Source organism: Artemia sp. Qi Xiang Cuo, chromosome 12 (assembly GCF_049724085.1).
Source record: "Artemia sp. Qi Xiang Cuo chromosome 12, ASM4972408v1, whole genome shotgun sequence".
NCBI lineage: Eukaryota > Metazoa > Arthropoda > Branchiopoda > Anostraca > Artemiidae > Artemia > Artemia sp. Qi Xiang Cuo.
In genome coordinates this window covers 46449219-46470970 of record NC_142805.1, presented here as the reverse complement: position 1 = coordinate 46470970, position 21752 = coordinate 46449219, and the positions used below count along the sequence as shown (strand labels likewise).

Here is a 21752-nt window from a genome sequence, read left to right as displayed (position 1 = left end):
GATTTGGAATTATATGTAATAAAACTTGGAATTATCCTGTATTTTTGCTTTATGTGGCCCGCTTATTTCAATGCTATTATTAATATGAAGCAGTGAATCTACAATCAAATTAGTTTAATAAAAATTCACAAATAATATCTCAATGAATCACGCATAGTAAAAGTTTAGCACGACAAATTTAATCTTACAGAGTCAAAATTTGTTCATAATTGCCTGCAACTGAATAGCACAATACACGGGGCTGTTAGAATGGTGCTTGGTTCAACTATAAGATTGAGCATCCTGTGCTGGGAAGCGAGGTTGGGGAAGTCGAAGGAGATAGGCTTTGCAACATAATTGATGAAGCCTGCTGAAAAAAGCCCAATGTATATGAAATTCACCTTATTCCACGCAAAAGTTTTTTTTAAATCATTTCAGTGGTGATTCTTCCTTATGTTACAGTTTTTTTCCGAATTTGGGCTTTAATTTTTCGGTCACTATGGGCTAGAGTTCGTTCTGTACTAGTATGAACAAGAGAAGTTTATCCATTCCACTCAAGTTCACTAAAGCTAAGATATATCCCTAATCAAACGTAGAAAGAGAAGAGTGAATTGGAATGGCCTATCGAAATAAAACAGGTCTAAATAGTAAAAAGACCTATTTCCTCTGTAAGAAGAAACCGAAGAAAACTATGGCTAGTCCTAGGACAAGAAAAGTATTGCAGGAGCTTCGTCCTAAAGATGAAAACAATGTAAGTTGTTCCCTTGAATAGCCTAGTTAATTGGTTCAGGTATTAGAGGAGTAAATTTTTACCAAATCATATTAGTGACTTACGAATAAAGTGAATATACCACTGGACGCCTTCTTTTATGCTCTTTCCAAATATAATAGCCTAATCATTTTTGTCAGAAATGAATTTTACCCCCACCCCTATATACCAATTCAGGGTATATATTTGCACATTAGGGGGATGGGGGTAAAGTTTAAACTTACCTCCCATTTAGGCTACATCAGAAATAAAATTTACCCCCTCCCCTAATGTGCAAATATAGGCCTATACCCTGAATTGGTATATAAGGCTGGGGACAAAATTCATGTCTGATAAAAATGATTATTATATTTGGAAAGAGGGTAAAATTCTACTTTAGTTACTTTTGGCTATCTTGGAAAGGGGTTAGGTTAGGAAAATGAAACTTTCATGGATGGATCTACAGGCTTAAGTATGTCTTGGGAAGGTATTTTGAAGTACTTACCTCCACTCCTTCTCCCTCTAGAGGGTCCTGACCTTTGATGACCTTTAAAAACCCATGTGTAATAAAAGTGAAACCTTGCAAAACAGATCTTCTGCTTAAATGAAGTACAACAAAATTGGTTTCAGCTTCACAACTTTGCTCAATCCCAATTTATAAGGTTTTGAAGATATGCAAATACAATTCTTAAATTTTGAAACAAATTTTTGATATGACTTAAAATTATGCTCAAATAACAGTAGCCTAATTGCATTTTCAGAACTAAAGCCAGAGAAAAATAAACTGATGACTGAAAAATTACAGCAAAATATTGTTTTGTCAAAATTTCAATAGGTATAGACCTGTCAAGTAGGCAAATTTCAGGACCCTCTTGACTGAGAAGGAGTAGAGGCAGGTACTTTAAAATGCCTTCCCGGGACATACTTTATCCTGTAGACCCATCCCTGAAAGTTTCATTTTTCTAACCTAGCCTTCTTTCAAGATAACCAAAAGTAGCTAAAGTAGAATTTTACCGGAAAGAGCATAAAAAAAGGCATCAAGGGGTATATTCACTTTATTCCTAAGGCAATAATATGATTTGGTAAATATTTACCATTAGAGGATTTCTTGGTAGGCCTAAATATACATTGTGAGGCAGAAATCCCATAGAAGAAAAAAGGGGTAATATTTTAGCTAGGCAAACTAAAGTAGAATTTTACCATTTCATTTTCCTAGCCATAATTCTTTCCTAGATAGGCCTAGCAGAAAGTAGCCTGGTAAAGTTCTGCAAAATCATATTATTGAGTTAGGAAAAAAGTGAATACACCATTCAATGCCTTTTTTATGCTGATTACAAATATAATAATCATTTCTATCGGAAATGAATTTCAGCCCCCCCTATATATGCCAATTCTGTGTTAGGTTAGGTATCGCCTATATAGGGGGGGGGGTGAAATCAATTTCCGATAGAAATGCTTATTATGTTCGTAATCAGCATAAAAAAGGCATCGAATGATGTATTCACTTTAGTACTAACTCAATAAAATGATTTTGTAGAACTTTAACAGGCTACTTTCTGCTAGGCCTATCTAGGAAAGAATTATGGCTAGGAAAATGAAATGGTAAAATTCTACTTTAGTTACTTTTAGCTATCTTGGAAAGGAGTTAGCCTAGATTAGGAAAATGAAACTTTCAGGGATGGTTCTATAGGCTAAAGTATGTCCTGGGAAGGTTTTTTGGTAAATTTCTACCAAATCATATTATTGAGTTAGGAATAAAGTGAATACACCATTCAATGTCTTTTTTTATGCTGATTACGAATATAATAATCATTTCTATTGGAAATGAACTTCAGCCCCCCTATATATGCCAATTCAGGGTTAGGTTAGGTTGTAGAAATATATACCCTGAATTGGCATATATAGGGGAGGGGGGCTGGAATTCATTTGCAATAGAAATGATTACTATATTCATAATCAGCATAAAATTAAGGCATCAAGTGGTATATTCACTTTATGCATAAGTCAATAATATGATTTGGTAGAAATTTGCCATATTTTCAAGTAGCAGTAAATTTCTACCAAATCATATCATTGACTTGCACATAAAGTGAATATACCACCCGATGCCTTTTTTTATGCTGATTTTTTATGAATATAGTAATCATTTCTATTGGAAATGAATTTCAGCCCCCCCCCCCTATATATGCCAATTCAGGGTATATATTTCTGCAACCTAACCTAACCCTGAATTGGCATATATAGGGGGCTGAAATTCATTTCTGATAGAAATGATTATTATATTTGTAATCAGCATAAAAAATAGGTATCGGATGGTGTATTCACTTTATTCCTAACTCAATAATATGATTTGGTAGAACTTTACCCAAGTACCTACCTCCACTCCTCCCTCTTGAGGGTCCCAACCTTTAAAAATATGTGTGTTGCAAAAGTAGAACCTTGCAAAATAGATCTTCTGCTTAAATGAAGCACAACAAAATTGTTTTTAGCTTCACAACTTTAATCAATCCCAATTTAGAAGGTTTTAAAGATATGCAAATAGTCTACATTTCCTAAATTTTTGGAAAAAAAAACATTGATATGGCTTAAAATTCTTTTCAAATAACAGGAATTGTATTTTCATAATTAAAGCCAGAGAAAAAGAAACTGATAACTGGAAATTAAGGTAAAATGTTGATTTGTCAAAATTTTAATAGGTGACCTGTCATGTAGGCAAATTGCAGGACCCTCTAGGGGGAGAAGGAGTAGAGGTAGATACTTCAGAACAGCCTACCTTCCCAGGAAACTTTAGCCTCTACATGCATCCCTGAAAGTTTAACAACAAAGAAAATACAATTTTTGAATGGATAGACTAGCACTAATACATCTTCTTTCTTTTTTTTTTTTTTTTTTTTTTTTTTTTTTTTTTTTTTTTTTTTTTTTGCTTACTGGCTATTGAAACATCATAGACAGTTGTTTAAAGGCTAATTTTTATATAAACATATTTTAATAAATTTAACTAATTTTTTAACTTCACAGCATAATCTAAAAACTAAAAATAAGGTAATAAGTTACCTTTTAGGGCCTCATTAAGGGTTCAAATTGAATTTGACCCAGAAGCAATTATTGAATTTGGTAAGACTTATTTTTTTTCAATTTCTTTATTGTTCAGAAAAAGTTTATACAATTAATTTCTGTTCATTTTTAATTGACATAGTTTTTTTCACTACTTAATAAAAGGAATATTTATTAAATTTTGTTTTGGTCTTTCTGCATAAGAATTAGCTTCTTGTTTATATTTTGGAGAAAATTTTAACTATTGTTTTACTTTAGAACTTTGTATAGATAGGCAGGGGGGGGGGGTATTATTCAAATAAACGAATTGAAGACTTGCAGGATTTTTGGCCTTCCATATGGCTGAAGCCATACTGATCACTGTCAAGTTATAACTGTGAATATAGACAAATATGGTTGAATAATTTCATTATAAATACATTGTAGTATTATATCTTGTTCAAGCTGCTTAGTCTTCTCTAAGACTAAAAAAGTCATTTAGTTTTCTCTAAAACAAAAATTTGTCTTATATAAGATTTGAACCTAATTGACTATGATACACCCTCATTACATCTTGGATTCAGACAATGTCTTTTGATTTAATTCAACATCCCCTTCTACATGTCTTGCAACTTTCATGTTAATACCCTTAGCCATACATGAGGTATTGCACATATGGCCCTTTGCCAAACTTGACATGCCTGGTGTTAGTCCAACATCCTTCTCAACAATCAGTATAATGTCTTTAACCATTCCAGAGATATTGTATATATACCCTTTGGACAACCTGGATGCTTATACTATGTTTAATTATATTCAACATTCCTTAAACATACCCTGAAACTTTTAACTTAACACCACTAGCCATTCCCCTAAACATACCCTGAAAGTTGTAACTGAACACCACTAGCCATTCCTGTGATGTTGGTGCTGTGCCCATTTGCCAACCTAGATGTCCATATTGCCTTTTGGTTTTGTTCAGCATGTACTGAAAATTTCTACTTAAAAACTTCACTCAGCTATTTCTGAGATATTGCAATTATGGGATTTTCACCACACAAATAGTGTTTTTTGATATTTGCTTCAGCATCATCCCAACATTCCCCAAAGTTTTCAATTTGACATGGATTTTTATTTTTATTTTTGAATATAGCTATGCAAGAACAAAATACATCATTTGTTCTAAATATTCAAAATTGATTTGTATGAAATTTATCATCTAATGAAAATTAACATAATTGTAGAAGAAAGGTTGCACTCTCTCCAAAAAGGGTGTGATGTTAATGAAAACTATAAGAGAACCCTAAAGCCACTATCTACAAAATATGAATTTTTTTATTTTTCCAGAGAAGGATTGTCAAGCATGCATGTTTTTGTTCATCTGTGTTCAGTGGTGATCATGTAGATACAGTAGCCATAAAACGTTGAGAGAGGGTTAGTTTGAATGAAAGTTGAAAGATCAGTGTTTTTGTTGTTTTTTTTTTTAGCAAAAGTGATCAGGTCAAAGGAGATTGCAAAATTCTTTGATTTGGCCAATTAAATATGCATTTTATTATGAATATGACCAAAATATTATCAAGCAAAGACCCTGAGGACTATTGGAATAGTATTTGTGTAATCTCTGAGGTTATACTGACATGCAGTATACCTTCAAATTTGAACTAATTTCCAAATTCTTTAGCATCTCATAATTCAAGATTTAGCAATATTGAGATGCTCAAAACAAATTACTCCAGCCTCATTTGTGCTGTAGATCTATTCCCAATAGTTAGCTTATTGCCTTTCTTGGCAAAAGCTCAATAAGCAATAAGCTTAGCAATAGTGTTTGTTTTCTTTTTTAATAAATGTATATCTCATCTCTTTCATTCTAATACTGCAAAGTTTGTCAAAGGTCAATGTTATTTAGAGTTGGAGGTGAAGAGGTAGATACTTCAAAAATGCCTTTCCAGGACATTAATTAGGCCCCTGACCCATTTCTGAGTTCTATTCACATAACAAAAACACTTTCCAAAATTACCAAAAGCCTGCCATTTAGAATTTTGTATTTTCTTATAGTATAAGGTTATATCTATCATAAGAGTCCGCTGAGGGGGGGGGGCTTGTATCAATTCATTCAAATAAAGATTGAAAATGATCATCAAGAATTACTACCTATTTTGTTTCAATTGCAAATATATTTAGGGATAGATGCACCTCTGCAAGACATTATAGCATCTGATACTGAAAGGCTATGTAAATAGTGTTTCATGTTTCAAAACCAACTTGCTCTCAGACAATTTTCACACTACATAGCATTAGGCTAAATTTTTTGTGATTACTGCCACAAAATGACAGAAATAACCACTTTGCAGGGGGGGGGGGTCCCTGGGATCCCTATTCTTGCTCCAAAAGACCATAGAACCTTATCTGTGTCCCCTGTCAATATTTAATGACTATGACTCAATATGATCACCCCAAAAAAAACACACACAACTAAAAACAAAAACAAGATGTATCTGTGACTATCCTTCTCTTGGAAAAATAAAAGGTTTTCAAATATACTGAATTTGATAAAAAAATTTCTGACAACCCCCCTTATGACGTATTGTTTCCCTTCATTGGAGACTGTGCAACTTTTCTTGCACTATTAATGTCTGTAGGGTAAGTTTATTTTAAACATTTGGAGGTATCATAAACAGAAGATTTTTTTTTATTTTTATGTATCAAAATCTATTTGCTGTTACAATGAACTCTTTGACTGAAATAATATTTTCTTTGTTTCATAAATTATCCTTGCAATTTTGGTTGCATTTATTTTTTGGGGTACCAATTAGGGAGGGGGAGTGGGGTAATGACCTCCCTAGATTTTGTAAAATGCCTTTTTTGTACTTTCATTTTTAACAACTGAAATTGGGGTACCAATTTGGGATGAGGGAAGCCAAATAGTCAAGGGGCATTTGTCCCCTAGATTTTGTAAAATACATTTGTTGTATTTTTATTATTAAAAATTGACAGAAGAGAAAAGTCACCCCCTATGTAGATTTTGAAAAATACTCTTTTTGCATATTCATTAAATAAAAAAACCTTGCACACTTGCCATTGTATTTTTGTGAATTGGCGCTGCTAGAGCTTGATTATTGCCAGGCATGAAATATATTGATGTTTTCCCACTTGGAAATAGGCTCGTTTTTACTCATTATTAAATAAAAAAAAAAACAAGTTTTTTTAATTGAAAGTAAGGAGTGACATCAAAACTTAAAACGAACATAAATTGTTCTGTATATGAAGGGGGCTGTCCCCTCCTCAATACCTTGCTCTTTGCACTAAAGTTTTTTAATTGTTTTAAAAAATAAAGTTGTGTGACAGATTCAAACTTTAGTGTAAGGAGCAAGGTATTGAGGAGGGGACAGCCCCTTTCATATACGGAATAATTTCTGTTCGTTTTAAGTTTTAATGTCGCTCCTTAATTTCAGTTAAAAAACTTGTTTTTTTTAAGTTAATTTCTGAACATTTTTGAATTAATGCAGCTTTGATTTTGGCTCACCGTACATGAATAATTAAAACAAAATTTGCATGTTAATTTTCCCTTTTTTAGCTAAATGGCTTTCTCGAAATTTTGTTCTGATGTAACCTACGAATTAACTTACATAACGAACTTCTATATTTGTATGTTTTATTACGTATATTAGGGAGTTTGACCCTTAGTCGATGCCTTGCTGTTTACGCTAAAGTTCGAAGTTTGCTCGAATCACAAACCCCTGAATCACAAAGCCCGGTTAATTAGAATAGATAGCTCTTTTGAAAGAACTAAAAAAAATTAGCAAAAAGGGCGAGGTATTGACTAGGGGGCGAACCCCCTCATTTATGTAATAATTTCTGTTTGTTTTAAGTTTTAATGTTGCTCTTTACTTTCAGTTGAAAAAAACTAGTTTTTTTATTTAATTTCTGGTCGTTTTTTAAATTTCAGTCTTCCATTAGATCTTGACCGGTCAAGACGTTTTGTTTTGCAATAAATGACGCTTGTGATTTTTAAGTGAAGACGCGAGATCAGCCTTGTGAACTTTTCTTTAGCAAGTACCAATCCAGTGCTAATCCTGGCGTAGGCGACCAGGTTTTAGTTGAAGATATAGCTTCTAATTCAAGGTCTGTCTGGTTTTTATTCCTTATCCTAGAATGTCCCATCCTTGTAATGAATGCTACAGAAAATGTGGAACTGGGTCTTTCCAGTGTTCTAAGTGCAATGCTTGGTTGCACCCTGCTTGTGCTGGCATAACAAAAAGTAATCGCCTTAAAAACACTAATTGATTATGCGTTCAATGCCGAGCGTCGATGGTTGAAAATGACGTGATTAATACCATCGATAATAAACCAGAAGTGGTTCAACCAATCGAGGCTCAAAAATCCCCCGTTACTTCGGATGAAGAAAATTCATCTATCTCCAACGAAAAACAACTTGAAATGATCGTTCGAAGTGGTATTACAAATTCCCCTACTCTATACCTTGTGCTTCGAGTAATGTCAACAATTGATCTGATGGATCAATTGATTATGCAAAATTAACCACAACACATCATTACAAAATTACCCCCCAAATCTACTGTTTCAATAAAGGTGAATCGGCAATCATTACAGAAACCGCTAATGTCTTCGACCCCCATACTTGTGAAGATCGCACAAAAAAAGACGCGGAAATCGTCAATCTCGGGAAACGGATTACTAATCTTGAATTTCTTTATGATAGTTTATCCGATCTTTACGAACGTCAGAAAAGTGATCTTTTCAAGGACAATGAGATCAAAATGTTAAAAGTCGGTTTTCAGCTAGCAATTGTTGATGCTATACATGCATTAAAATCCCCTATATCTCCCAGTGTTTCTCCTTCAGCTGATATTTCTAATCCAAGTATGCATTATCTAAATTCTTCAAGTTGTGAAAAACTGTAAAACCCTTTGAATCTGAAAACGTCACTATATGTAATCAAGCAAGTGCTAGTGAACTTCCTTCGTCAGAATTTTCTCAAAGGATTGAAAGGGTTATGCAAAATAATCCTACTGACCTTGCTTTAACTGAAGATAATTTATTCTTGAAATCTAGTGGTAATGACACATCTTTAAAGATTGACAATGATGTCGAACTTACAAGCGGAAATTATCACCCAATGCAATCATATATTCAAAAAAATGAGTTCAGTGATCTTAAGTGTAATCAACCGAATGTGTGCTTTAGATTTTTAGACAGTAGATGTATGTCTAGTAATTGTAAATATCTACACATTTGTAAATTTCATGTTTTTAGCCGTTGTATGAATAATTTTTGCAAATACCCCCATGTTGATATCTGCAAACGCTTTTCAAGTGGAAGATGCTTTGGCTGTGCAAAACATCATATCAAATTGCCCATTAAGAGTCGTAGTAGGTTCCACAAAACTGGGCCACAAAACCAACGTTTTTTAGGGCGACGCCGAAAACCCATCCCTCGAAACAATCCTCCGCCCCATGTACTTACGCCTGCCCAGTCAGTCCAACCCCCACAATCACTTTACTCAATTCGGACCATCCCCAAACCTCCCCCCCTTATTCATTTTCCTCCCAAAAAACCCCTTCCTTTCGACTCTGTTCTTCTCCGTGCGTCCAAGAAGTTACCGACCGGTTCTGGACTCCACCCGTTATTTGCCGAAACAAACCCAACCCCTCCCCTCTCAGACACCCCCCACCTTACCTCACTCCCTCAGCATCATCTTGCCCCCACCCCCAACCCCCATATAAAGATCACTCCCAATTTGACTTATTCCCAGATCGCCAGGAAACCAATCTCACCTCCCTTGCACTTTATCCCCCCAGGCTACCCTACCAGTATGACTCTGGTTTAAGAGTAAGCAGGCAGAATATTCCACAGGTAACACATCCATGCAAAATTTCTAAAACTTCAAATAGTAAGACGAATTCCACCGCAGTTCCATCCCAACTTAATAATATTCCCATAATTTGTTCGCTGTCCTCCTTTTCTCTCAAACCCGGTCCAGTCCCGCCTTTTAATAATGCCTCAAAACCACACCCTTATCCACAACACCCTTCTCATAGGCTTTAACCCCAAAAAACTCCATCCCGAATTGAAAAAAAAACCCAATACCCAAATGGGTTTAAATTTCCAACTTTCCTACTCACCAATGCTGAGAGCCTGAATTCTGACAAAATTACCGAACTTGAGGGTATCTATGAAATTCATAAAATTAATATTATTGCTGTGACAGAGGTTCAGTCCAAGAACCCAGATTTCCTAAAAATTAGCAATTATACTCAGTTTATAAAACTTCGCCCTCCCGATCACCCTCTCGGGAAAAAAGGGGGTGGTATATTATTTTTTATCCGAGATAACCTCCAACCTAAACTCATCCCCACCCCCAACTTATCAGATTATGATGAAATTCTATGGCTGAGCCTTCGACCGAAAGTACTTCCCCGCCCTTTCAATTTAATTGTAACCGCCGTTTTTTATCAGTCCCCTAACCACAGTATTGACCAGAAATGTAAATTTATTCAACAATTTCTTATAAGTGCTGACTTTGTGTTATCAAAGTATCCGAACGCTGGTATTGGCTTACTTGGCGATGCGAATGACCTGAGGATCGACTCTATCTGCACCTCTCTTAATATTAAACAACTGGTTAAAATATCTACAACAAAAGGTAACACCTCTCTGGATATTATTTGTTCAAACATGAGTAAGTATTACAACTCCCCGCAAGCACTGCCACCACTAGGAGGCAGTTGCCACTATTGTCTTCTTTTTTCTCCCTCCTCAGCCATTGAACATTCCTTTACTACCTCCATTGGGGTTTGCCGTCCCCTCAGTGACGCAGGACTTTTTCTTTTGAATCATGGCTGACCAGTGAAAGTTGGTCAGACCTTTATAATTCTAATAACCTTGATGACAAAATTTTGATTTTTCACAAAAAACTAATAGATTCCTATTCATTATGTTTCCCGGAAAAAAAAATCAGAAAGTGCTCCAGTGATAAACCTTACATAAATAATCACATAAAAACATTAATTCATGCGAAAATAAGCTTATTTAAGAGGGGTAATTTAGCTGAAGCAAATAAGTTAAGAAAGGAATCAAAAAGTCAAATTAGAAAAGCTGCCCGAGCCTATTATAAAAATAAAATTAAAGACTTGTGCCATGATAAACCAAAGAACTGGTACTCCAAAATTAAAAAACTTACCGGCAAGAGTCAAGAACAACTAAATTTTAATATAAATGAACCTCGAAAGACCACAGCTAATAACCTCAATAAGTTTTTGGCTTCTATTGTCCAGAGTCTCCCACCACTATCTTACGAATTTCCAGATATTCCTGTTCCTTTTTCACTCCCACATATTTCTCCACTTGATGTTGCAAAAAAAATTTAAAAACTAAAATGATCAAGCATTTGCCCTTTATATATTCCTGTTCCTCTGATTAAAGCTTAGCTCTGAAAACCCCTATCCACCCTGTTCAATGAAATTACCGAATCTGGACAGTTCCCTCAATATTGGAAACAAGGCTTTATTACCCCAATTAAAAAGAAAAATGGCAAGCCTGGTTTTGATGGCATTCGTCCTATTACCCTCACCTCGATTTTTTCAAAATTGTATGAAAGTTTTCTCGCAGACTGGCTTAAGATGAAAGTTCTCCCCCTCATTGATCTTAGACAGTTTGGTAATCTTAAATCCACGTCAACCTCTCATTACCTGATTCATCTTGTTGATACCATGGGTAAATTACTTGAAAAACCCAACACTTGGCTTAATCTAATTTCTATTGATCTTCAAAAAGCCTTTGATTTGATTAACCACAATTTACTCATAGATAAACTTATAAAGGAATTCCACATTGAAACTTTCCTTGTTAAGCTCGTTGCCTCTTTTCTCTCTAATAGATCTCAAGCAGTTAAATATCTAAATTGTTTCTCAGATCATCTCCACATATTTAATGTAATTCCTAAGGGGACTATTCTAGGAACTCTTCTTTTTTCTCTTATGATTAATAGCCTTTCAACCCTTTATGACAATAGATGGAAATTTGTCGATGACTTGACAGTTTTAGAGATATTTCATAAAAACATGTTTAGCAACCCAATGGGCATACTCCAAGATATTGCCTGTGAGGCCTCGTCCCTTGACATGACTGTTAACCCTTCTAAATCTGCAATAGTCTCAGTAAGTTTCCTTAAATCCCCTCCCCTTTTTCTTGGTCCTATACCTCCTGAAACTTCTGTCACATCTCTTAAACTCCTTGGCATTACAATTTCTTCCAATTTGAAATGGGATGCCCATATAAGTAATATCCTACGACAAGCAAACTTCTCGCTTTCCTTCCTTAAACTTTTAAATAAATTTAGTTGCCCCCAATCATATTCACTGCAAGTATACATTTCTTTCGTGCGTCCCATATTAGAGTACGCTTGTCCTGTGTGGCACCCTGGTCTCTCTAATGAAGCACCACGAAAAATTGAAAATGTAAAAAAGAGAGCTCTAAAAATTATTTTTAAAGAGGGCAAGATACCGTATTTGTATTTTTTAAATATTTCAAACCTAGAGACCCTCGAGAGACGAAGAAATAATTTGTGCCTCCGTTTTGCAAAAAATGCCATAACAAACCCTTGGACGGCAAGTATTTTCCCCAAGTGTCACTCCCCATCCAGATTACGGCCACCTCGAGCTGTTTCTGATCCCATCCCTGTTTTGTCCCCCATTCACTGCGTTACTTCGAGATATGAAAAAACTTTTGTCCCCTTTATTACAGGAAAAATGAATAAAATGTCCCAATAGTTTCTTTTTTTTTTACTTTCTTATCTTTATCTTATCTTTAGCTATAACTGACACAATTAATAGTTTCTAATTTGTACCTAACCAATTTCTTGTATTGCCAGTGTAGCAAGTGTTTCATAAATTTTTATTTTAATTTCATGTTCGAACTTATTTTTTACTTCATATTTTTATTTTTTACCTGACCTCAGAATTTTGATCTTTTTATTTGACTTGATTTGTTGTTTTTTGTGTGTTATTGTCTGTTATTTGACTCAGAATGCGAATTCGGCCTTCAAAGGCTAGTGATAGTTCATTTTTGGAATAAATCTTATCTTATCTTAAATAATGCTGGGAAATCCAGCGCCCCCTTCATAGAAATGTCCCTTCCCCCAAGGAAACATCCTCCATGGAAAGATCCTCCCCCGGAACGCCCTCCTCCGACACCCCCCTTACCCATCATGAAAAATTCCCTCCGGAAACGTCTTTATACTTCTCATTAACCAATACAATATGTAACAATGGGCAAAGTTCATAACTTCCAGCCCTTTCCCTGGGAACTGAGGGGGATTTATTCATCCTCAAAGACACATTTATTAGATTTTCAACTATGTTGAAAAAATGACTGACTCAAAATTTTGAATGGGGGATATTGGGAAAAAAATGAGCATGAGAGGGGGCCAAGTTGCCCTCCAATTTTTTTGGTCACTTAAAAAGGGCACGAGAACTTTTAATTTCCATTCAAATGAGCCTTCTTACGATATTCTAGGACTACTGGATCGATACAATCACCCCTGGGAAAATAAAAAAACAAAAAAATAAATAAATAAAATGAACATGCATCTGTGATCTTTCTTCTGACAAAAAATACAAAATTCCACATTTTTGCAGATAGGAACTTGAAACCTCTATAGTAGGGTTCTCTGAGACGCTGAATCTGACAGTGTGATTTTCATTAAAATTCTTTGACTTATAAGGGGTATTCCTCTTTTCTTTCAAAAATAAGGCAAATTTTCTCAGGCGCGTAACTTTTGATTTGTAAGACTAAACTTGATAAAACTTATATATATGAAATCAGCACAAAAATCTGATTTTTCTGATGTATCTATTGGCATCAAAATTCCTTTTTTTAGAGTTTCTGTTACTACTGAGCTGGGTTGCTCCTTACTTACAGTTCATTACCACGAACTGTTTGATTAGGAGTTGGGACACACTGCTTTAACTACTGAGAGGATTTTATATTGTTTTGTACAAGTACTAATATCTTGTTTTGTTTTTATAACAGTCTTATTATCTCTACTCTATTTTAGACATGTTTTGAATGTTCTGCATACAATCCTCAGTGGGTGTCTGTTACTTATGGTATTTGGATTTGCTTAGAATGTTCTGGAAAGCACAGAGGACTTGGGGTCCATCTGTCCTTTGTCAGGTCTGTCACAATGGATAAATGGAAGGAAATTGAATTAGAAAAAATGAAAGTAAGTATTTTGCTCCCCCAATTTGTCATTGTGAACCTAAGCCCACAAGGGATCTATTATGAATTTAGGAAATTGTCTATCATTTACTAGCAAATGTATACAAAAGTAGGCTTTTAGCACACAGTATGGTTCTCCAACTCAATCAGGGGATTTTTGAATTTCAATTTTGTATTGTTTTATATGTTGTTTCTTCAACGGTATTTCCAATGTGTCCTAAAATGCAGGGTGTTATGTTGGAAAATAAAGTCAAAGTGAGGGTGGGAGGCTAGTATTCATTTAGATTTAATAAAAGTTTGAGATTTGAATTTTTTTCAACCTTAGAATATGCATTTGTTTAAATGTTGTGACTTTTGTTACATTTATTTCATTTTTTAATGATCTCTATAAAAGTAAGTAAAGGCTTGAACAAATAAACTACACCTGCATAAGGGGGGGGGCCTTCCCCCTTGATCAGACACTGCTCTTGTATAATTGTGCTATTCAAATTTTGGGGGTCTACAATTGATGGACTGTAAGCATATACGAACCTTTTTATAACCACTTGTTGCTAAAAATACCCTGGACAACTTCCAATTTCAACTACTAATAGCATAAACAACAGTTAAAAGGATATAATTGGCTCTTTTAAAGTTAAAGGTTTCTTAGTTAGAATTAGAAAACATTTATTTTGCAAAATAAACTTGACAAGCCCCATTTGAACTCTGAGTTTTTCAAATAGTGTGCCAATTTTGTTAAAGACTAGACGTTAGCTGATTATGGGTGATTGATTTGATGACTAAACTCAGTCTAACTGGAAAATGTTGTCTAAAATCTAAGCATTTCAAAGAAAATGCAAACCTATGAAATGGAGCATGAAAGTCTATACTTTCGGCATTTATTTTTTCAAGAATACAAAATTGAAGAGAATTGAACCATTAGTGCTTTATCATAACTTTTGTTGAGGTTAAAAACTTCTAATATCTCAGATAGTATAGCATTGTCATGAATATATTAAATATTACTAGAGAGCAGGGTTGCCAACTTGCACACTTTTGAGTGAAATGCACTCTTTTTTTTACCTCAGAGAGGATGCAAAAGAGTGAAAATTACTCTTTTTGGGTGTTAGTTTTCATTCACTTTAAACGTCAGTAATTGGCAACTTCATCAGAAGTGTAATTAAGCCAAGGAACAGTTAACAACTTGCATATTTTTCGTTTGAAATGCACTCTTTCCTCATTTAAGATGATGCACAAGCAGTGGCAGCCATGCACATGTAAATTTTTTTACTTGCACTCTTTTTGAGTGGACGTCAGCAGTTGGCAACCCTGCTAGAGAGTCTAATATGCTCATTTTGCACTTTGTTAAACCAACGGGTTTCTCAATCAATACAACTTGGTTTTGTCAATCATCATAAATCATTTGGTTTCACAAAAGAAAAATGAAGTCCCAAACCTGCTAAAGTACTAATGAGAGAAAGTACTAACCCCCATAGTTGGTGTCTCTGTACACATCACTAAGTTGAACCAAGATAGGATTTGAATGAGCTCGAACCTAACAGTAACCTAACAAAATGAAATTCAGTTTTGTAAATTTACTGGCTGTATAAAATTTTATTTTTTGTTTCAATAAGGGGAATAATGTCTTAAAAAACTCATACTAACTTTAAGCCCAATTGTGGGCCATGCATTCTATTCACTTGATGAATACAATCTTTCTTTGTTTGTGGAATGATTTTCTTTTGATGTAACTTATTGCTGATTACTAAATATGTTTGGTTTAATATCCCATTGTTTGAGTTGCTGTTGGACCTGTATGTTTTTTACCCAATGCTGAGTTTGCTGAAAAACAATATTGGCGAGTAAATTTTTGATATATGAGTATTAGCATCTCGTAACTACAATTTCTCTAAATTGCCTTTTCAGTTTGCTTCAGATACAATTCATTTATTGGACAGAAAGTAATTGGATAGCTAATGCAATGTTGGTTGCAATTAGTATGTTTATTTACGTTTTATAACTCTGTGGTTCCCTTGAAGACACCAATTCACGTAGGCCAGTTTTTCCAGACAGGCTTGAGTTCTCATTCTTATCAGTTTGGTTTCTTATGGTGTCTTTATTATTATTTTTTTTTTTTTTGCCATAGCAATATAGTGAGCCATGTTTCTGAAAGCAAGTTTATAAATATCCTCCTTTGTTTGTTTCCATTGTAACATTTCTTTGTTTTTCCTTTATTTATATTTCTATTAGCCTTGTGAGCTAATAATTCTAGTGAGCCATGTTTCTGAAAGCAAATTTATAAATATCCTCCTTTGTTTGTTTCTGTTGTAACATTTCTTTGTTTTTCCCTTTATTAGTATTTCTATTTATTATAAACTTTAGCGTGTTCTTTATTAATAAAACCTTTCAGGTTGGAGGCAACAGGAAAGCAAGAGAGTTTTTAGAAAGTCAAGACGACTGGGATCCACTGGCCAACATTAATCAACGATATAATACACGAGCTGCTGCGTTATATAAAGATAAGGTAATTTTTGAATTTGGTATACCAATTGCATGAGGAAACTTAAATCCCTAAATATGTTTAAAAAAAAATCGAAAACATACAAATAAAGACAAAACAAAAACGCTTTAAAACTGAATGGTTATACAAATGCTGCGAGTTATGAAAAGATCTCTAGCCTACTGCAGTTTTGAATTCAACATAAAGACTTATTAGTCACCTATGATAGAGGTTTTGAGCAAAAGATGAACTTTGTCCCTTAGTCTTATTGACTTTAAGAGAGGGCAGTTGGTGTCCCACACTTCCCAGGCTGTGTTCATATTGCCATGTTTTTGGGATGATGTAAGGATGTATTGGACAACATGTAAAAACAGCAAACTTTAATATTAATTTAAGAAACAGAAAAAACCGTGATTCCGTGCCGTGAAAGGAAAGATTACTACCGCTGTTAAGGCTTGTTCGTTCGATACCGTCAACATGTGAGTAGCTTTAGAGCGAAAAGATTTATGTTAATAATCCAGCTTTTAGTAACATGTTAACGAAATTATCTGGGAGGCCTATTTGCCATACATTGTATTAGTAATCTTAACTGATTCTTCAGTAAAGTATTGCTTTTCTAATAAGGCATAATGTAGACTGACTCTTCAACTGTGTACTAAGCCTAGAAAGTTTATTTCCCAAATGCTTGGTAATGAATATGTTAATAAAGCCCACTCATACTGCTGCTGTAGATTCTTTATAACAGCTTAACAATTTTGGATCGTTTCTGAAAATATGCAATCATATTTCAATAGGAATATTTTCTAATGCTGTGATATCAATCATATGCTTCTTTAGCATAGAATTGTTGAAAATGTACTTAATTTTTTATAGACTGAGCAAAAAAGTAACTGATTTAGGAAAAAGATACAGTCTGGCGAAAAAGCATAAACAACTCAATAATTACGATCAATATTCTTTATTTGGAACTGAAAGAAGAAAACGCATTATTTACGAATTTATCCGTTTGTCTCTTCCACTGCTTTTTGTTATTTACTATATGAACATACTCAAAAAATTAGTCGAGGCTCAGGTCACAAAGACTCATTGCCTCCACCCCTCCCCCTAAAAAATTATAAATTGAATAATATACTACCAATAGCTGGCTATAGGTGCTTCCCCCTAGACCTGTATTTTGAGCTTGAGTTTTCCTGTTTCATTTTTCCCCTTTGTAGAAGAGTCTTCCTTGGTAATGTCAAGGTGTTAACTATTGTTTTGACCATTCTAAAAACCCCACGCCCATCTTCAGACCACCCTGGGGAGGTAATACTCGTCGTTTAAAAGAGAGGGGAGAGTCATCAGCGATTCGCCAGCCATTAGCGGGAAGTGACACCTTATCCTTAGAACCAGTGCAAAGAAGAGAACTGCTTTCTCCCAGCTCCGACTACTCCATGAGAGATTTTCTCTCTCGCTATTGTTGGCGCTTTATATGCCGAGGGAATTGCCCCTCCCCCCGCGCGCTATGATTTTGGTAGCCATTACTGGCTTCAATTAAACCAACCTTTGCAGTTTATTCAATGAAATACGCTGCCTCGAGATCAAAGACCGGGCAAGACGGTCAGTGGCTTGGCAGTGACTGAAATTAGCCAGGGACACCACGAGAAGGTTGTTACTGCTAAACCCTTCTACTATGCAAACCAGGTTGTGCAAACCTGGTGTTTGAGCTATTGGGCTACAGTAGGTATTGATTAACTGGTATAACTAAATATTACATGAATAGGATTCTGCAAGTATATGCAAAATTATCTGCAAATTAAGGAAAAGGACATTAAATCCTCACAGATTGCTGTCTAATCATCTCCACTATTAATATTTTTTTTGGGGGGGGGGGGAGAAGGAGGAGGCAGAATAAAAATTTGCAAAAGCAAAACCGTTGATGATGTATAGGGTGTCGACAGGCTATTGTTGACGTTTCAGTTGCTGGATCTCTTTGCAGGAATAGGTATCAAGCCCATCGCCCCACCTTGCGGCAGCAGGAATTGAACCCTGACCCACTATTGCCAAGCAGACCATCAATCCACTGTGCTAATACTGGTTGAAACCAAACTTTAAACTAAAAAAGTGCATTGTTTTTCGTCTTACAGAAATTCATTTATTATAAGTTCATATATTAGACCGGTTGTTTGGTTGCATGTGTCATGCTTCACAGAGGCATCTGGGGGTGGGAGCGGAATAGTTTAAAAATAACCTAGTTTACTATGAAATTAGAGGAGAAACTTGTTTCTGTATTTATTTGCCAATTTTAAGACTATAGTCGCTACTGCTACTTGGGCTTTCACACAAAATATCTTTCTCTCCTCAGAAGCCTGGAATCTCTCTTGGGAAATCCTATTCATATTAAATTTTTTGCTCGCCTGTATACATTGATAGAAGCATAAGTATTAAAATCATATTGTAAAAACTTTAGCAAAAAAATATTAGCCAAATGCAGTTTAAAAAGAAGAAGAAGAATGAATATAGAAAGGAAAGAAGGCTTATTACTCCAATATTTTATTTTCTAAATCAAGAGTTGACACAAGAAAGAAATAATAATTTGAATTAGAAATTTAGGTGTTTATAAAACTGCTTAACATTATTCTTTCTTTAAAGCCTTGGTGGGTTAGGGATGGAAGTACTTGAAGCAAAGAAATTTTGGATATTTAAAAAATAAATGTTCTAATGGAAGAAAATATTAAAGAATAAAGTGTATGAAATTTCAGAAGAAGTTATACTTGTATGAAGGTAAAACAATGTAAAACAATGAAAATTAAATTGGAAACGAAGCTTTCAAAAACAATAATCAAGATATTATTGAAGACATTAGATTTCACTGTCTGTTTTACGCAGTTTTACAAAGAGCTTTTTACATTGCAGAAATTTAAATTGTTTATAATACTGTTATTATTATTTATTACTTTGCAAAACATAGATTTTAGTGTATAGAAGATGTAGCGTATATTACTCTATTAAAGGTTGTAAATTTGTTGCAGATTAGTGCAATGGCGGAAGGTCGGCCATGGAGCATTGAAACATCACAGGTTAAGAGCCACAAGTCGTTCCCATCAGCTTCATCGCCCTCTTCGCAGATGAATCGTAGCGCATCTTCCCCGGTTTCTATGAGCACAAGCTCGTATCAAGGAGGCTACCAAAGTGGATATCAAAATTTTTCTAGCGAGAAGGAAGCATTCTTCCAAAGTAGGAAAGATGCTAACGCCATGAGGCCCGAGTAAGGTCTATTCTGTATGTTCAAAGTCTAAACTGCTTTTAAAAAAAATTGCTTTCAAGGACTGTATCTATTTTAATATTGAACTCTACATATCAGTAACCCTACTGCTGGTATGAAACCCTTTGTCTTATTTTTAAAATTTTTGAGTAGAATAATTTTTCTGTTCAGAAACAACTTTGGGAATTTGTTTTTGAATAAAATCTTGATACTAGTTGTGGGAATTAGAATGATTTTACTAGTTAAAAATCATTTGCTAACTTTTTGGAATTGATTTTTTTTTTTTTTTTTTTTTTGGATTGGCTTTTCATTTTCGAAAGTGGCTTTTCAACTTTTGTAACCAAAGGCTCACCTTAGAGTTGTATCGTATCATTTGAAGTAAAAAGGAATCTGACTTAAGCAATCGATCCCCCGTGAGATTTTGCATAATAGTGCCGTTTTAGGAAAGGTAACCAGTAACTTAACTGTGGTTAAAGGAGGTATGACTTTTCCATTGCGTTGCAACACTGAAACCTGCATATTAGTTGCACTGCTGCTGGTGCAGAACCCACTTGGTGGTGCTTTCCAAATTTTTAAATAGAATGGTTTGTTGTTGTTGTTGTTTGGGGTTTGACGCGTTCGACCAATCGGTCATATGCGTTAAATAGAATGGTTTTGTTTTAAGAAACAACTTGTGAAGCTGCTGTTGAGTAAAATCTGAATAGTAATTATGGGAAATAGAATATCTTTTTTTTTCGAATTGGCTTTTCAAATTCGAAAGTGGCCTTTCCAATTTTGTAGCTAAAAGCTCAAATTTTGAGCTGTGACTGTTTCATTTGGAGTAAAAGAAAATCTGGTGACGATAATCGGTCCCTAGTAAAATTTTATCTAATATTTGTTTTAGTAAAAGTAACCAGTAAGTTAATCCTGGTTAAAGGAGGTGTGACTTTTCCACTACGTTGCAACGCTGAAACCTGCATATTAGTAGCTCTTTGAACTTTGTTATAAGTAAAACCTTAATAGCAATTGTGCTAAACAGAATAATTTTCTTATATAGATATTGATTGCTGAATTTTCTATCGCCTTTTTTTATTTTGAATTGGTTTTTCAATTTCGAACTCTGACGGTGTCATTTGGAATGAAAGAAAATCTGGCGAGGACAATCGATCCCTAGTAAAATTTTATCTAATGTTTGTTTTAGTAAAAGTAACCAGTAAGTTAATCCTGGTTAAAGGAGGTGTGAGTTTTCCACTACGTTGCAACGCTGATACCTGCATATTAGTAGCGCTGTGAACCCGGTTATAAGTAAACCTTAATAGCAATGGCGCGAAATAGAATGATTTTGTTATATAGATATTGTTTGTTGAATTTTCGATCATCTTTTTTTTATTTCGAATTGGCTTTTCAATTTCAAAAGTGGCCTTTCCAATTTTGTACGATTTTAATCACAAAATAGAACTATTTTGTTATATAGATATTGATTGCTGAATTTTTGATCGTCTTTTTTTATTTTGAATTGGCTTTTCAGTTTCGAACTGTGACGGTGTCATTTGGAGTAAAAGAAAATCTGGTGAGAACAATCAATCCCTAGTAAAATTGTATCTAAAGTTTGTTTTAGGAAAAGTAACCAGTAAGTTAATCCCGGTTAAACGAAATGTGAGTTTTCCACTACGTTGCAACGCTAATCTCTGCATATTAGTAGTGCTGTGAACTTGGTTATAAGTAAAACCTTAATAGCAATGGCGCGAAATAGAACGATTTTGTTATATAGATATTGATTGCTGAATTTTCGATCGCCTTTTTTTTATTTTGAATTGGCCTTTCAGTTTTAAACTGTGACGGTGTCATTTGGAGTAAAAGAAAATCTGGCGAGAACAATCGATCCCAAGTAAAATTTTACCGAGTATTAGTTTTTGTAAAAGTAACCTGTAAGCTCATCCCGGTTAAAGTTTTCCATTAGATTGCAACTCTGAACCCTACATATTAGTAGCGCTGTGAACCTGGTTTGATGTAAACCTTAATAGCAATGGCGCGAAATAAAATGATTTTGATTT

General features: G+C 34.6%; 1 protein-coding gene across 2 annotated transcripts in view; it reads left to right on the top strand.

The window, feature by feature from the left end:
- The first annotated feature begins 669 nt into the window (after window positions 1-669).
- Window positions 670-21752, top strand: part of ArfGAP1 (ADP-ribosylation factor GTPase-activating protein 1) — a 44091-nt gene continuing 23008 nt past the window's right edge. For both annotated transcript variants that reach the window (XM_089098265.1, XM_089098264.1), the window contains exons 1-4: window positions 670-730; window positions 13836-14003; window positions 16389-16502; window positions 19487-19722. In XM_089098265.1, coding sequence (XP_088954391.1) covers window positions 671-730; window positions 13836-14003; window positions 16389-16502; window positions 19487-19722 — 578 coding nt within the window. In that variant the 5' untranslated portion in view covers window position 670. The remainder of the gene's footprint in view (window positions 731-13835; window positions 14004-16388; window positions 16503-19486; window positions 19723-21752) is intronic.